This window comes from Scyliorhinus torazame, chromosome 10 (assembly GCF_047496885.1).
Source record: "Scyliorhinus torazame isolate Kashiwa2021f chromosome 10, sScyTor2.1, whole genome shotgun sequence".
NCBI lineage: Eukaryota > Metazoa > Chordata > Chondrichthyes > Carcharhiniformes > Scyliorhinidae > Scyliorhinus > Scyliorhinus torazame.
Window position 1 is genome coordinate 170,171,341 of NC_092716.1, and position 15,606 is coordinate 170,186,946.

At 47.4% G+C, this 15,606-nt stretch overlaps 1 protein-coding gene across 4 annotated transcripts in view; it reads right to left on the reverse strand.

Annotated features, from left to right (window-relative positions):
• Window positions 1-15,606, reverse strand: part of LOC140431032 (protein phosphatase 1 regulatory subunit 12A-like) — a 349,337-nt gene that overhangs the window by 32,912 nt on the left and 300,819 nt on the right. For all 4 annotated transcript variants that reach the window (XM_072518929.1, XM_072518928.1, XM_072518930.1 and 1 more), the window contains one exon: window positions 1,847-1,906. In XM_072518929.1, the coding sequence (XP_072375030.1) occupies window positions 1,847-1,906 (60 nt within the window). The remainder of the gene's footprint in view (window positions 1-1,846; window positions 1,907-15,606) is intronic.

Below are 15,606 nucleotides of genomic sequence, written 5' to 3' on the forward strand. Positions count from 1 at the left end.
TGCAAGTTTTTTTAAAATTTCGAATACCCAATTCATTTTTTCCAATTAAGGGGAAATTTAGCGTGGCCAATCCACCTAGCCTGCACATGTTTTGGGTTGTGGGGGCGAAACCCATGCAGACAGGAGGAGAATGTGCAACCGCATTGCAAGTTGGTGCCTCACTTTCAAATATGGCAGGCACTGCGCATAGCATTCTCTTTCACACTTCTCATTGAACCAGGATTGGTCCCATGACTTGATTGTAATGCCAGGCATTGGGGTTATAGATTGTGGTTGAATACAACGCTACAGGTACTGATGGGACACATAATGCCCAGTTTTGAGTTGCTCGATTTGTTCGGAATCTATCCCATTAGGAGGGTGGCAGAGCCACACAGAACAAGGGACAGTATCCTCAATGTGAAGACGGAGCTTCATTTCCACAAGGACTGTGCAGGTCATTCCTACCATTTGCAACAAGAAGATTGCAGAGGTCAAGGTCAAAGTTTTCCCCTGGTGTTCATTCCTTAACCACCTACTGGCAGGTATATCCTTCAGCACTTGTCAGTCATGCTGTTTCTCATAGAATTCCTACAGTGTAGGAAGGAGGCCATTCGGTCATTCGAGTCTGCACCGGCCCTCTGAAAGAGTACCCTACCTAGGCCCACTCCCCCGCCCTATCTCTGTAACCTAACCTAACCTAAACATCCTTGGACACTAAGGGGGCAAGTTAGCATGGCCAATCCACCTAACCTGCACATCTGTGGGAGCAAATCAGAGCACCCAGAGGAAACCCACGCAGACCTGGAGAGAACATGCAAATTCCAGTCACCCGAGGGCGGAATCGTACTTGGGTCCCTGGCACTGTGAGGCAGCATGGTTAACCACTGTGCCACCGTGCCGCCCTATGCACAATGATGTCCCCACCCAGAGCACATTCTGTGCCTTTGCCATACACACTGCTTCTTCCAAGTGATGTTCATTCTGTAGGGCTACTGATTCATTAACTGAGGGGGGATGGTAGGTGGTGATCAGACGATGTCCTTGCCCATGTTTGACCTGATCCTATGAGACTTCATGGGGTCTGGAGTCAATGTTGAGGACTCCTGGGGGAATTCTCTCCCAATTCTATACCACTGTGTGGGTCCTATGGTGAATCTGTCCTGCTGATGGCGAGGGAGGAGTCTGGGATACAGGCTGAAAAATTCAGTGAGTATGACTTGAGTCGGGCTGTTGCTTGACTAGTCCATGGGACAGAACTGCCAATTTTGGCACAAATCCCCAAATGTTAATAAGGAGAACTTTGCAGGGTCATCTGGTCTTGTGCTTCTGTCATGTTTGGAACCTCGGTCGATGTCAAGTGGCCAGAGTGGTTTTATTCTTATTGGTTTTCTACCAGTTTGAATGAACGGAATCGTTTTCAGGCCATTTGAGAGGGCAGTTATTCACATTGCTGTGGATTGGAATAACAGGTGAACCAGGCTCAGTAAGCAGATTTCCTCACCGAAAGGGCATCAATCATGAGATAGGATTTTACGACAACTGGACATTTAACGGTCACCATTCCCGATACTAATAATTTATTCTAAATTTGTATCATTAAATTAATTTAAATTCCCCAGCTCATGTGGTGGAATTTGAACTCAATAGTCCAGGCATCTGGATTACTAGTTCCAGTAACAGAACCACTCGAATGAAGCTGAGCAGATCGATAAGCAGACAGGAAAAAATGAGAGGGATGTTTAATATGCCCAGACTTCTCCCTACAGAGGACTAACACATGGATGATTCACTCACACACAGCAGTGGCAGCTATTTTATCTTAGTCTTGCAGAGTTGGCAGCCAAAATGGGTGCCTGGTCCATACCTGCTTCTTCCGTGATTCCACCACGTCCTCGCCATCGGAGTGGTCCTGGTCATTGTCATCCTGGAAGAGAGAAATTACGGAAACATATGAGACACCTGTGGTGATGTGCATCACTGTAAATACACAGGGGGTTAATGTAGATACACTAGGACACTGTAAATACACAAGGGGTTAATGTAGATACACGAGGACACTGTAAATACACAAGGGGTTAATGTAAATACACTGGGACTAAATAAACACTAGAGGGAGCACCAGAAACATCATGACACACAGACATTCAACCAATAAGTCAGTAAGATAGGACATGACCAATGGGCATTCAAGACACACCCAGAGGTGACACTGCCACAAGGGGGCTACCCATATAAAAGGACAGGGCACACATGCTCTTTCTCTTTCCATAGACACACTCAGAGAGACGCAGGGGCAGATCACAGCATCACACCCACTGCATGGATTAGAGAAGGATTGTTAATTAGATTGAGTTACTATAGTAAGATTAACAGGAGAGTCAAACCCAAGTAGGAGAATTGTTAATTGTTCAATAAATGTGTTAAATCTATCTCCAAGTCTGAACCTTCCTTTGTCAGAGTATAAATCAAGGAAGCAGCTTATGCTACATGAAGAAGCATAACACAACACTGGAACAGTGCCCTCAAATGATGGAGCCCAGTACTTTTCCAAATTCAGAACGCCTCTATGTGAACTAAACCAGAGTTTCAGGTGCAGTTAAAGTGAGCATTAACTTATCAGTCAATATTTTCCCCCACACACGAGCGGATTTGTCCAGGCAATAGTTGTGCTCACTTCTGTTTATGAGTGGTGCGGGTGCGATTGTCGAGCCAGGAGTGAAAGAGCTCCATGGCTGGACAAAAGTTGACTTTGTTAAACTATTTTGAAATAGAACTGAGTGCAGAACATCAGTAGCACGAATATTCAATGAGGAAGTCTGAAACAATAGTTCTCTCCACAGATGCTGCCAGACCCGAGTTTATCCAGCATTTCCTATTTTTATTTCTCAAATAATAGTTGGAATCTGTATATGATAAAATAGAGATGACTGATTTCTGTGTAAAGAGAAGATAATTGTGCCTTGAATTTTTTTGATTACATTGCGTCTTCAGCACAGAAACAGACCATTTGGCTCAATTCGTCTACGCCAGCGTTTATGCTCTGCATGAGCCTCCCTCCACTTCATTTTCCCTCACCCTATCAGCACCCCTTAAATTACCTCCCCCATCTGCCTCCCCTTAAACATATCAACCCTTTTAAAAAATAAATTTAGATTACCGAATTCTTTTTTCCAATTAAGGGGCAATTTAGTGTGGCCAATCCACCTACCTTGCACATCTTTGGGTTGTGGGGGTGAGGTCCACGCAGACATGGGAAGAATGTGTGAACTCCACACGGACAGTGACCCAGAGCCGGGATGAAACCTGGGACTTTGGCGCCGTGAGGCAGCAGCGCTAACCACTGTGCCACCGTGACGCCTTAAATATATCAATCCTATTTGGCTCAACTACTCCATGTGGCGGCAAGTTCCACATTGTTACTAGTCTGGGTAAAATTCCCTATTGGCCTCGTTAGTGACAATCCTATAGTTATGACCTCTAGTCCACTAAAAGTAGAAATGTGTCCTCCATTCTACCCTATCAAACCCTTTCATTATCTTGATTGCCTTTGTTGGGTCTTTCCAAGGCCGCGAGAGGAGCCGGAGTTGCAAAGGGGGTGGAGCATCGGAGTGGTGAGTATCGGGATTCCACTGAAGCTGAAAAAACTGACGACACAGGAAAGCTTTGACCAAATTGGCTGATAGGGAATCTGTGCTACATTTAAAAAAACATACCACAAAACTAATTAATTAACTAATTAGAGATGGCTGGGCAGGCAATGTGCTTTAGGTGCGTGACATATGAGCTTGCGGATCCCATTGTGAGCTGCAGTGACCACATCTGAAGCAAGCGTTAGTTGCTCGAGGAATTTCGGCTCAGAGTTGATGAGCTAGAGTCTGAGGAACAAAATTAAAGAACAGGTCCTCAAGGGTTATAATCTCTGGATTACTCCCCAAGCTACGTGCAAATTGGCATAGGAATGAGAAAATTAGGGAAGTAAACACGTGGCTGAAGGAATGGTGCCTGAAAGAGGGGTACCATTTCATGAGGCACTGGCATCAGTATTGGGACAGGAAGGATCTGTACCATTGGACGGTCTCCACCTGAACCAATCTGGGACCAGTGTTCTAGCGGAAAGGATAAATAGGGTGGTCACAAGGACTTTAAAGTAGCAAATTGTGGGGATTAAACTACAAGTATAATAATGGTTAATGGCATATTTAAAAACCTTGTACCTAAATGCACTCAGTATTTGGAATAAGGTCAATGAACTGACAGCACAAATAGAGACAAATGGGTATGATTTGGTGAGGATCACTGAAACATGGTTGCAGGATAACCGGAAAACCAGAACTGGGAGTTGAATATCCAAGGGTACTCAGTATTCCGAAAGGATAGACTGGATGGAACAGGAGGTAGAGTTGCTTTATTGGTTAAAGATGGCATCAAGACTGTATTAAGAAATGAAATTGGCACTACGGGCCAAAATGGTGAACCGATCTGGGTGGAAATTAAAAACAAGGCAAAAAACTCCTTGTAGAAGAAATTTACAGGCCCCGACCAATACTTCCAAAGTGGAGCATAGTATAAACCAAGAAACAATGAGGGCTTGTGAGAAGGGCACAACAGTAATCATGGGTGATTTTAATATGCATATTGACTGGATTAATCAAATTGGCAAGGGTAGCCTCAAATGAGATTTCGTAAGAGTGTATGAGGAATTGTTTCTTAGAACAATATGTTATGGAGCCAACCAGGAAGCAGACTATTTTAGATTTAGTATTATATAACAAAGAATGGTTGATAAATAGCCTTGTCATTAAGGATCCTCTTGGAAGGAGTGATCACAGCCTGCTAGAATTTCAAATTTAAATTGAGCGAGAGAAGACGTACTAGAGTTTTAGCATTGGGCAGAAGTAATTTTACAGGCCTGAGGAATAGAGTTGGCCCAAGTAGACTGGGGACAGATAATTGTGGATAGGACAGTTGAGGAACAATGGTGGATGTTCAGGGAGATATTAAATACTACTCAATTAAAGTGCATTCTTGAAAGGAAGCAGAACTGTAAAAGGACAAAAATTGTTCCATGGCTAAACAAGGAAGTCAAGAATGGCATCAAGGCAAAAACTAGGGTATATCACACTGCAAAAGCTAGTGGTAATCTTTCCCACTCCTGCCGCTAAGGGGGATTCAGGATAGAGTGGTTTCTAGAGGATGGATAGGAGAGGGGAGCGTCTCGGGCATATAAAAGGAGCTTATATGGGATCAGAGGAGACGCAGATCGAGGAGCTGAAGCGAAAGTGGGAGGAGGAGCTGGGAGGAGAGATAGAGGGGGGCCTTTGGGCGGACGTGTTGAGCAGAGTCAACACGACCGCAACATGTGCCAGGCTCAGCCTGATTCAATTCAAGGTCGTTCACCGGGCTCACATGACAGTGGCCCGGATAAGCAGATTCTTTGGGGTGGAGGATAGGTGCGCAAAATGTGTGGGAGGACCAGCTAACCATGTCCACATGTTCTGGTCATGTCCAAAGCTGAGGGGATTTTGGCAGGGGTTTGCTGATGTCATGTCCAAGGTATTAAATACAAGGGTGGCATTGAGTCCAGAGGTGGCGATTTTCAGGGTGTCGCAGGATCCAGGAATCCAGGAGGAGAAAGAGGCAGATGTTCTGGCCTTTGCTTTCCTGGTAGCCCGGAGGCAGATATTACTAGCATGGAGGGACTCAAGGCCCCCGAAGTCGGAGACCTGGCTATCGGACATGGCTAGCTTTCTCTGCCTGGAGAAAATTAAGTTCGCCATGAGAGGGTCATTGTTAGGGTTCGCCCGGAGGTGGCAACCATTCATCGACTTCTTCGCAGAGAATTAACCGTCAGCAGAAGGGCGGTAGGTTAGCGTAGATTAGGGGGTTAAGTAATGGTGGGACCTGTGGGAGACGGTGGCGGTATTTGCACTATATTTTTATGTACATTGTTTATATTGCTGCTGTTACAATGCCAAAAAAATACCTCAATAAAATGTTTATTAAAAAAAAGCCAGTGGTAAGCTGAAGAATTTGGAGAACTTTAGGGTTCAGCAAAAGGCTACTAAAAATAAAATCAAAAGAGCAAAGATGAACGATGAAAGGAAACTAGCAGAAAACATAAACACTGATATCAAATGCTTCTATAAGTATATAAAAAGAGGGAGTGAATAGCTAAAGTAAATGTTGACCCTTTAGAGGACGATAATGGTGAGGTAATAATGGGAAACTCAGAGACGGCGGAGGCACTGAACCAATATTTAGCCTCTGTCTTCATGGTAGAAGTTAATAGCAATTTTCCAAAAACTACAGTTAATGTAGAGGAACTTGGTGCAGTAACCATCACTCGGGAGACGGTATTAAATAAACTGATGGGATTAAAGGCAGATAAGTCTCCAGGACCTGATGACTTGCACCCTAGGGCATTAAGGGAGGTGGCAGCAGAGATAGTGGATGCATTGGTTATGGTTTTTCAGAATTCCCCGGATTCTGGAAGGGTCCCGTTGGATTAGAAACATGTTAATGTGACGCCCCTATTCAAAAAGGGAGGGAGGCAAAAAGTAGGAAACTATAGACCGGTTAGCTTGACTTCTGTGGTGGGGAAGTTGCTGAAATCAATCAGTATTGAGATGACTGAACATTTGGAAAGATAAAGCTCAATCCATCATCGTCAGCATGGTTTTATGAGGGGTCAGTCATGCTTGACAAACCGGTTTGCGTTCTCTGAGGAGGTAACCAGCAATGTGGATAATGGGGAACCTGTGGATGTGGTATAGCTAGACTTCCAGAACGTGTTTGATAAGGTGCCACTTAAAAGACTGATCCAGAAGGTGAGATCGCAGAGGATTGGGGGTAGAGTATGAGATTGGATTGAGGATTGGCTGACTGACAGAAATCAGAGGGTTGGGACAAACAGATCCTTCTCTGGCTGGCAGATTGCCACTAGCGGGGTGCCGCAGGGCTCAGTCCTCAGACATCAACTGTTCCCAATTTATATAAATGATAATCAAGCAGGGATACAGTGTAATATAGCAAAATTTGAAGATGATACCAAAATAGGTTGGAAAGCAGGCAGTGAAGAGGAGATCAAGAGTATACAGATGGATATAGATAGGCTAGGAGATTGAGCCAAAGTTTGACAGATGGAGTTTAATGTAGATAAGTGTGGGTTAATTATTTTGACCAAAAAAATAGAAAGGCAAAATATCTAAATGGAAAGCAGATTCAAGATATGTCTGGGCAGAGGGATCTGGGTGCCTTTGTTCATGAATCGCAGAAAGTCAGAATGCAGATACAGCATGCAATAAAAAAGGCAAATGGAATGTTAGCGTTTATTGCAAAAGGATTGGAGTATAAAAGTAGAGAAGTGTTGTTGCAATTGTAAAGGCTGTTGGTGAGACCACATCTGGAGTATTGTGTCCAGTTTTGATCTTTTTATTTGAAGAAGGATGTGGTGACATTGGATCGTTATAAATTTGCATCATCCTTGTCAATATTTTTAGACCCTTCTCCAATGCTACTATATCCATTTTACGATATGGAGATCAGAACTGAGATTGTGGCCCAACCAAAGATGAACAGAATTTAACACAACTTCTGATAAACAGCCTGTAAATGTGCGGAGATGCTCCTGAATGTCAAGAGGGTCGATGGCAGAAGTAAACAACATTAAAAAACATCAGAAAGGGTGTGAAACAGGCATCCAACTTGAACATATCACATGCCTGCCAGGTCAGTTAGGATTATATCGGGTCCTCAATTTCTTTCAGCTTGAAGCTTATACAGTGATTATAATTTTTAAAAAAATAAACAATTTTAATGAGGTATTTTTGGTATTACAAACAGCAACAGTATAAAAACAATGTACAAAGAACAATAAACATAGTGCAGTCACCGACTCCCAACCCGCCAAGACCCGCCTAATTGACCCCTATTCTACTCTACCCTAACCGCCCCCCTGCTGCCGATTAATTCTCCGTGAAGAAGTCGATGAATGGTTGCCACCTCTGGGTGAACCCTAACAGTGACCCTCTCAAGGCGAACTTAATCTTCTCTAGTCCGAGAAAGCTCGCCCTGTCAGTTAGCCAGGTCTCTGACTTCGGGGGCTTTGAGTCCCTCCAAGCTAGCAGTATCCATCTCCAGGCTACCAGGGAAGCAAAGGCCAGAACATCTGCCTCTTTCTCCTCCTGGATTCCAGGGTCTTCCGACACCCCGAAAATTGCCACCTCTGGACTCAGTGCCACCCTGGTTTTCAATACTCTGGACATGACGTCCGCAAACCCCTGCCAATATCCCTTAAGTTTTGGACACGCCCAGAACATGTGACATGGTTCACAGGTCCTCCCGCACAATTTACACACCTGTCCTCCACCCCAAAGAATCTACTCATCCGGGCCACTGTCATGTGGGACCGGTGGACCACCTTGAATTGGATCAAGCTGAGCCTGGCGCATGTTGCAGTCGCATTGATTCTGCTCAGTGGCCTGTAAACCAAAGGTGAACATGCGCCGGGTATAACAGTCCAAACTTCACACGCTTCTTGAACAGCATCGTCTTAACTTGGTTAAAGCCTGCCCTCCTTCTGGCCACCTCCACACTCAGATCCTGGTGGACACGCAAAATGCTGTTGTCCCATTTGCAGCTCCGCATACGCTTGGCCCACTGGAGAACACACTCCTTGTCCAAAAACCTGTGGAACCGGACCACTATCGCCCTTGGGTGGGGGTCCCCCAGCCACGGCTTCCTCGCCAGCGCTCTGTCCGCCCTGTCCACCTCCAACGGTCGGGGAAAAGCCCCCTCCCCCAGAGGCTTCTGAAACATACTCGCCACAAACGCGCCAGCATCAGCCCCCTCCGGGAGACCGACAATTCGTAAGTTCTGCCGGCGAGTTCTATTCTCCAGGTCTTCTACCTTCTCCAGCAGGCTTTTTTGCTGATCCTTCATCATTCCCACCTCCAGCTCAACCACCGTTTGGTGCCCCTCCTGGTCCGCCAGCGCTTTCTCCAGCTTCTGAATCGTCCGATCCTGGGCATCCAGCCTGCGCTCCAGCCGATCGATCGATTCCTTTATCGGATCAAGACAGTCCCGTTTCTGCCTCGCGAAGCCCTCTTGAATGACCTGCATCAACTCCTCCGTTGATGGTTGGGCCGTCACAGCAGGGGTCTGAACATCAGCCATATTGCCTTCTGCCGCAACCTCCACCCAGCCCTTGCTTGTCTTCTTGTTTCTCCCTTTTCGATCCCTTGGGGTTCTTCGTTCCATACACCGATGTGAGGAACCAGTGCCAAATTGACTTTGTCTTCAAAGCCAGCGCTCAAAAACACAAAAAAGTCAGGGGGAATGGTCCAAAAGTCCGGCCAGAGTGGGAGCCACCAAATACGCAACTTACTCCCTCATAGCCCCACCGGAAATCCAGTGATTATAATTTTAACATAAGCAAAAACTGCAACTCATGTGCACTTCGTAAGGTCCATCATATTTGAAATACATCTCCTTTCCTCTCACACAAAATCAATATTTTGTTCTTTCAAGATAACCTTAATACAACCATTACCTGAATAAAACTTGCTTCAAATAGATTTGAAAGAATAGCTAAAAAGATACGAGGAAATTGTTGAGAAGCATTTGACCTGTTCAGCGCACTTATTGCGACGGATGCATCGTGGACAATTATAAGCGCTCGTGCTGAGACTGTCAAATCTGCCTTCACCTAGATAATTACAGCACACGCTAGAAGGTACTAAAGTCTAAGGCCAGTTTCTTGGGAGAGGCTGAGGCCCTCAGGTAAAGAGAACCAGAATTTTTTTTAAAAATTGTATTTATAAAGAAACTAAGCAAGTCTTCAGGAAATTTCAAAATATTTAACAATCAGCAAATTACTTTTGAGAGGTCCCTGTTGTTGCACAAGCAAATGTGGCAATTATAAATTGCATAATTACGAAGATCAGTTGAAGGAGAAATATTACCCAGGACCCCAGAAATAGCGCAGTTGAACATTTTATGTGCACACAAACAAAACCACCATTTAACATCGCATCCAAAATATGATAATACAGTCTCTCAGCGTTGGACTAATTTGGTTTTCAAACCATTGCCTCCTGGTTCAGAGGTGACTATGTAACCAGCTGTGGCATTTTGACCTGGCTGGTATTAAAAGCTGGCTAAATTTAACCATGCTTTGTGAAATTTGTCAACTTACATTTTGTTGTTGTTGTTCAAACCCTTGTTTTAGATCTTAGACATTTCAATTATTACCAAATAATGCTTGAGAGGTTCATCCTTATTTTCCTTTTTTATTGGCTAGTACCCTTGACAGGTAGAACAGGATTAGTTGTTTTTCCCTCAGTATTTTGTGAAGCTCATTGGTAGTTTTCCAACTGCTTATCTTACTTTTGATTTTTCCATCTAAAGTTCTGAGACAGTCAAATATTTCTGTGAAAAATCAACAAGGTTGCTTGGTAATAGAGAACATTAGTATGGCTGAAAAAGAGAGACATTCACAGCTTTCATCTTGAACACATGAGGAATGTGTCTTTGATGGAATGGACGGCATGGTATGACAGTGGTTAGCACTGTTGCTTCACAGCGCGAGGGTCCCAGGTTCGATTCCCGGCTTGGTTTACTGTCTGTGTGGAGTCTGCACGTTCTCTCCTTGTCTGCATGGGTTTCCTCCGGGGGCTCCGGTTTCCTCCCACAAAGACGTGCTGTTAGGTAATTTGGACATTCTGAATTCTCCCTCAGTGTACCTGAACAGGCGGCGTAGTGTGGAGACTAGGGGATTTTCACAGTAACTTCATTACAGTGTTAATGTAAGCTTACTTGTGACAATAAAGATGATTATTATTATGACACCTTACCTCCTACCCTTTACATATTGTCCATATGTGGATGATTTGTTTGTGCTATTTCAGTCCACATCTAAATGTAATAATTTCCTTAATTTCTTAATTTATGGGCTCCATCCTGCGCTCAAATTCACATTTGAAATGGAGCAGTCAAATTATCTCTCCTTCCTTGATGTACTAGTTGAGAAATTTGCCCAGGATTATAGCACCCTTCAGTGTGACTACAGCCCTCTTCAGTGTGACAACAGCACCCATCAGTGTGAATACAGCGCCCTTCTGTGTGACTACAGCACCCTTCAGTGTGACTACCGCGTCCTTCATTGCGACTACCGCATCCTTCAATGCGACTACCGTGTCCTTCAGTGCGACTACAGCGCCCTTCAGCACTTGAGGGGGAAGTTTAGAGTCAACCACATTGCTGTAGGTCTGGAGTCACATGTAGGCAGACCGAGTAAGGACGGCAGATTTCCTTCCCTAAAGGACATTAGTAAACCAGATGGGTCTTACGACAATTTCATGGTCATCATTGGACTTTAATTCCAGATTTGTATTGAATTCAAATTTCACCATCTGCAATGGCAGGATTTGAACCTGGATCCTCAGAGCATTACTCCGGGTCTCTGGTTTACGAGTCCAGTGACAATACCACTACATCACTGCCTCCCGCTGAAGCCCACAAAAAACATATTCAGATACTCTCAGTTGTCACACTCAATTACTGAGCGTTTCTCTACTGATGATGTTAAGCGTGACCTGAAACTGAATTTGACCAGCTATATAAATACTTGAGCAACAAAAGGAGGTTAGAAGCTGGGAATTAAGAGTAATTTACCTCCTGACTTCCCAAATTCTGTCAACCATCTATAAGGCACACAAGTGTGCTGGAATACTCTGCACGTGCCTGGATGAGTGCAGCTCCATCAAAAAGGGGGAGAACGTTGGCATAGAGGTAATGTTAATCGACTAGTAATCCAGAGGCCCAGGCAAATGCTCTGGGAACATGGGTTCAAATCCCACCATGGCAGATGGTGGAATTTAAATTTGGGCAGCACGGTGGCACAGTGGTTAGCACTGCTGCCTCACTGCTGAGGGCAGCACGGTGGCCTTGTGGATAGCACAATTGCTTCACAGCTCCAGGGTCCCAGGTTCGATTCCGGCTTGGGTCACTGTCTGTGCGGAGTCTGCACATCCTCCCCGTGTGTGCGTGGGTTTCCTCCGGGTGCTCCTGTTTCCTCCCACAGTCCAAAGATGTGCAGGTTAGGTGGATTGGCCATGATAAATTGCCCTTAGTGTCCAAAATTGGCCTTAGTGTTGGGTGGGGTTACTGGGTTATGGGGATAGGGTGGCGGTGTTGACCTTGGGTAGGGTGCTCTTTCCAAGAGCCGGTGCAGACTCGATGGGCCGAATGGCCTCCTTCTGCACTGTAAATTCTATGATAAACTCTATGATAAACAACACCAGAGTCCTCGGTTCAATTCCGGCCTTGGGAGACTGTGTGGAGTTTGTACATTCTTCCTGTGTCTGCGTGAGTTTCTCCGGCTGCTCCCGTTTCCTCCCACAGTTCACAGAAGTGCAGGTTAAGTAGATTGGCCAAGCTGAATTTCCCTTAGTGTCCAAAGATGTGCAGGTTAGGTGGGGTTATGGGGAGAGGGCGGGGCAGGGGGCTTGGGTCGGGTGTTCTATTAAGAGGGTCAGTGCAGACCCGATCTCGTTCTGCACTGTAGGAATATGTCTATTCTATAACATTCAGAAAGCTTGACACCATCCAAGACAAAGCGACCCGCTTGATTTGCACTCCATCAACAACCTTCAACATTCACTCCCTTCACCACTGATGCACAGTGGAAGGACTTCCTTCTCAAAACGTCACCTATGTCACTCCTTTCAAACCTGCCAAAAGTATGACCTCTAATGAGGTTTTTGATCACCTTAGTGACAGCTAATTTAGTTATCACACATCTGTAGAATGCCATCAGACATCGTGTTAATGGTGCTGTATAATCCAAAATACTGTAATCAAAGACTCGTCACACTCCTAGGTAAGATTACAACTTTTCCCAACACATCGTTTTTCTTGATTTGTACTGTCCTATCACACAACAAGACAATGGCTGGGATTTTCCGATCCTTTTCGCCGCTGTCATCTTCTGGGCCCCGCCAAGGTCGACCTCCATGGTGGGTTCACTGGCGGTGTGGATGGTGAACAACACAAATAGCCATTGACTTTGGCGGGGCCAGAAGTTCCCGCTGGCGGCCATTGGCGAGTCTGCTCTGCTGTGAGAAATCACGGCCAATATCTTGAGTATGCAGGGAGCTTGTGGTTGTGACCCTCAGAAAAGTGATTTCTAGACTTCCGGTAGCGGCCATGACCTGCTAGGTTACGCGAACGGCAGCTCCCGCCGGGATCGGTGTTTCGGGCCGCTAAAAGGAACGGCGACGGCAGTTAACAGGAGGGACCGGCGTGGGAACAGACGTGGGAGAGCCCGTGGGTGAGCCCCCCCCCCCTTGCTGGTGGAAGACGTACGACCCCGGGGAAGAAGGTCGAGAAGGTCCGGGAGGACAAAATAGCGGCCGGAGAGGATCGGGAGGTGTGGGCCCAGTGGGCCAGAGAACAGCAGGAGCTCCTTAAAAACTGCTTCATGGAGCTGAAAACGGAGATGCTGGCCTCCATGGAGTGAATTGTGGTGACCCAGAAGGCGCAGGAGAAGGAGATCAAGGAGGTGACGAGGAAGGTGGCGGAGAACGAGGACGAGATACTGGGCCTGGCAGTGAAAGTGGAGGCGCACGAGGCGCTCCATAAGAGATGGCAGGAGAGGCTGGATGACCTTGAGTGCAGATCTCGGAGCCACAATCTGCGGATCCTGGGCCTTCCTGAAGGAGCGGAGGGGGTGGACGCGAGCACGTACGTGGCCACAATGTTGGGGACGCTGATGGGTGGGGGGGCCTTCCCGTGGCCCTTGGAGCTGGATGGAGCGCACAGGGTTCTCGCCAGAAAGCCGGGGGTAAACAAGACACCGAGGGCGATGGTGATACAGTTTCAGTGATTGGCAGACCGGGAGCGAGTCCTGCAGTGGGCGAAGAAAGAGCGGAGCAGTAAGTGGGAGAATGGCGAGATCCGAATTTACCAGGAGCTGGGAGCTGAGCTGGCGAGGAGGCGTGCAGGTTTTAACTGGGCGAAGGTGGTCCTCCACAGTAAAGGGGTGAAGTTTGGGCTCCTGCACCCGGCGAGACTGTGGGTAACATACCAGGACAGGCACCACTATTTTGATACCCCAGACGAGTCGTGGTCGTTTATCAGGCAGGAGAAGCTGGACCTGAACTAAGGGACTGTTGTATGGGGGTGAAATGTGCGGGTGGGGAGGGACCGAGGGGAGGACGGCGGGTAAAGCATAAGTTTATGGGCATGTCTGCCCTAGTTTTGTTGGGGGTTTTGTTGTTTGTTTTGCTTGTTTCCCAGGTGTTTTATTTTCCAGGTGTTTGGTGCTAGGGGGTGGGAAATGCCCGGGACGGGCTGTCCGGCGCACGAGGAGGTCCCAGGTGGCGCTTGCCCCTCTACCCTGCTGGGGAGCAGGGGGGGGGGGGGGGGGGGGGGGGGGGGAGGGCAGCCCGAAGGAGGCAACAAGTTAAGGGTTGGTATATAGAGGTGGGAGCGGCCGGGGTCAGCATGAGTGAGCTGACTCACGGAAGCACAATGGAGGGGAAACCAGAGCTAAGCAGATGCTTGGCAGGGGAGCGGGTGGGGGTGCGGGCGGTTTGGGGGGGCGGGGAAGGGGTGCTGTTTTGCTGACTGAAGGGGAGCCAGGTGAGGGGTATGGATGGAGAGTCGGGCGAGGGGGCCACCGGGGTAGAGCTGGAGGAGGGAGGTGAGGGCACGCGGTTGGCCGAAAAAGGGAGATGGCTAGTCGGCGGGATGGAGGGGGGTGGTTACCCCCCCGACCAGGCTGATCACGTGGAACGTGAGGGGCCTGAATGGGCCGGTCTAGAGGTCCCGCGTGTTCTCGCATTTAAAGGGGTTGAAGGCGGACATGGCCATGTTGCAAGAGACGCACTTAAAGCTCGCGGACCAGACGAGGCTAAGGAAAGGATGGGTGGGACAGGTGTTTCACTCGGGGTTAGACTCAAAGACCAGAGGAGTGGCTATTTTGGTCAGTAAACGAGTGGCATTTGAGGCGGGGAGCATCGTGGCGGATAAGGGGGGCAGGTATATAATGGTGAGTGGCAAGCTGCAAGAGGCCCGGGTGGTGTTAGTGAATGTATATGCCCCGAACTGGGACGATGCGGACTTTATGAGGCGTGTGTTGGGTAGGATCCCGGACTAGGAGATAAGTCACCTGATTATGAGAGGGGATTTTAATACGGTCTTGGATCCGAGCTTGGATCGTTCCAAGTCCAGAACGGGAAAGAGGCCGGCGGCGGACGGGGCCTTGTGGGAGTTCATGGGCCAGATGGGGGGAGTGGACCCCTGGAGGTTTACGCGGCCAAGAACGAAGGAGCTTTCCTTTTTCTCCCATGTATATAAAGTCTATTCGTGAACAGACTTCTTTGTGTTGAGTAGGGCGTTAATCCCGAGGGTGGAGGGAGGAGAATACTCGGCCATTGCGGTCTCGGACCATGCCCCGCACTGGGTGGACCTGCGACTGGGGGCGGAACGGGGTCAGCGCCCTCTCTGGCAACTGGGTGTGGGGCTGCTGGCGGACGAAGAGGTGTGTGGGCGGATAAGGAGGAGCATTGAGAATTATGTGGGAGCGAATGACACAGGAGAGGTGATGGTGGCAGTGGTTTG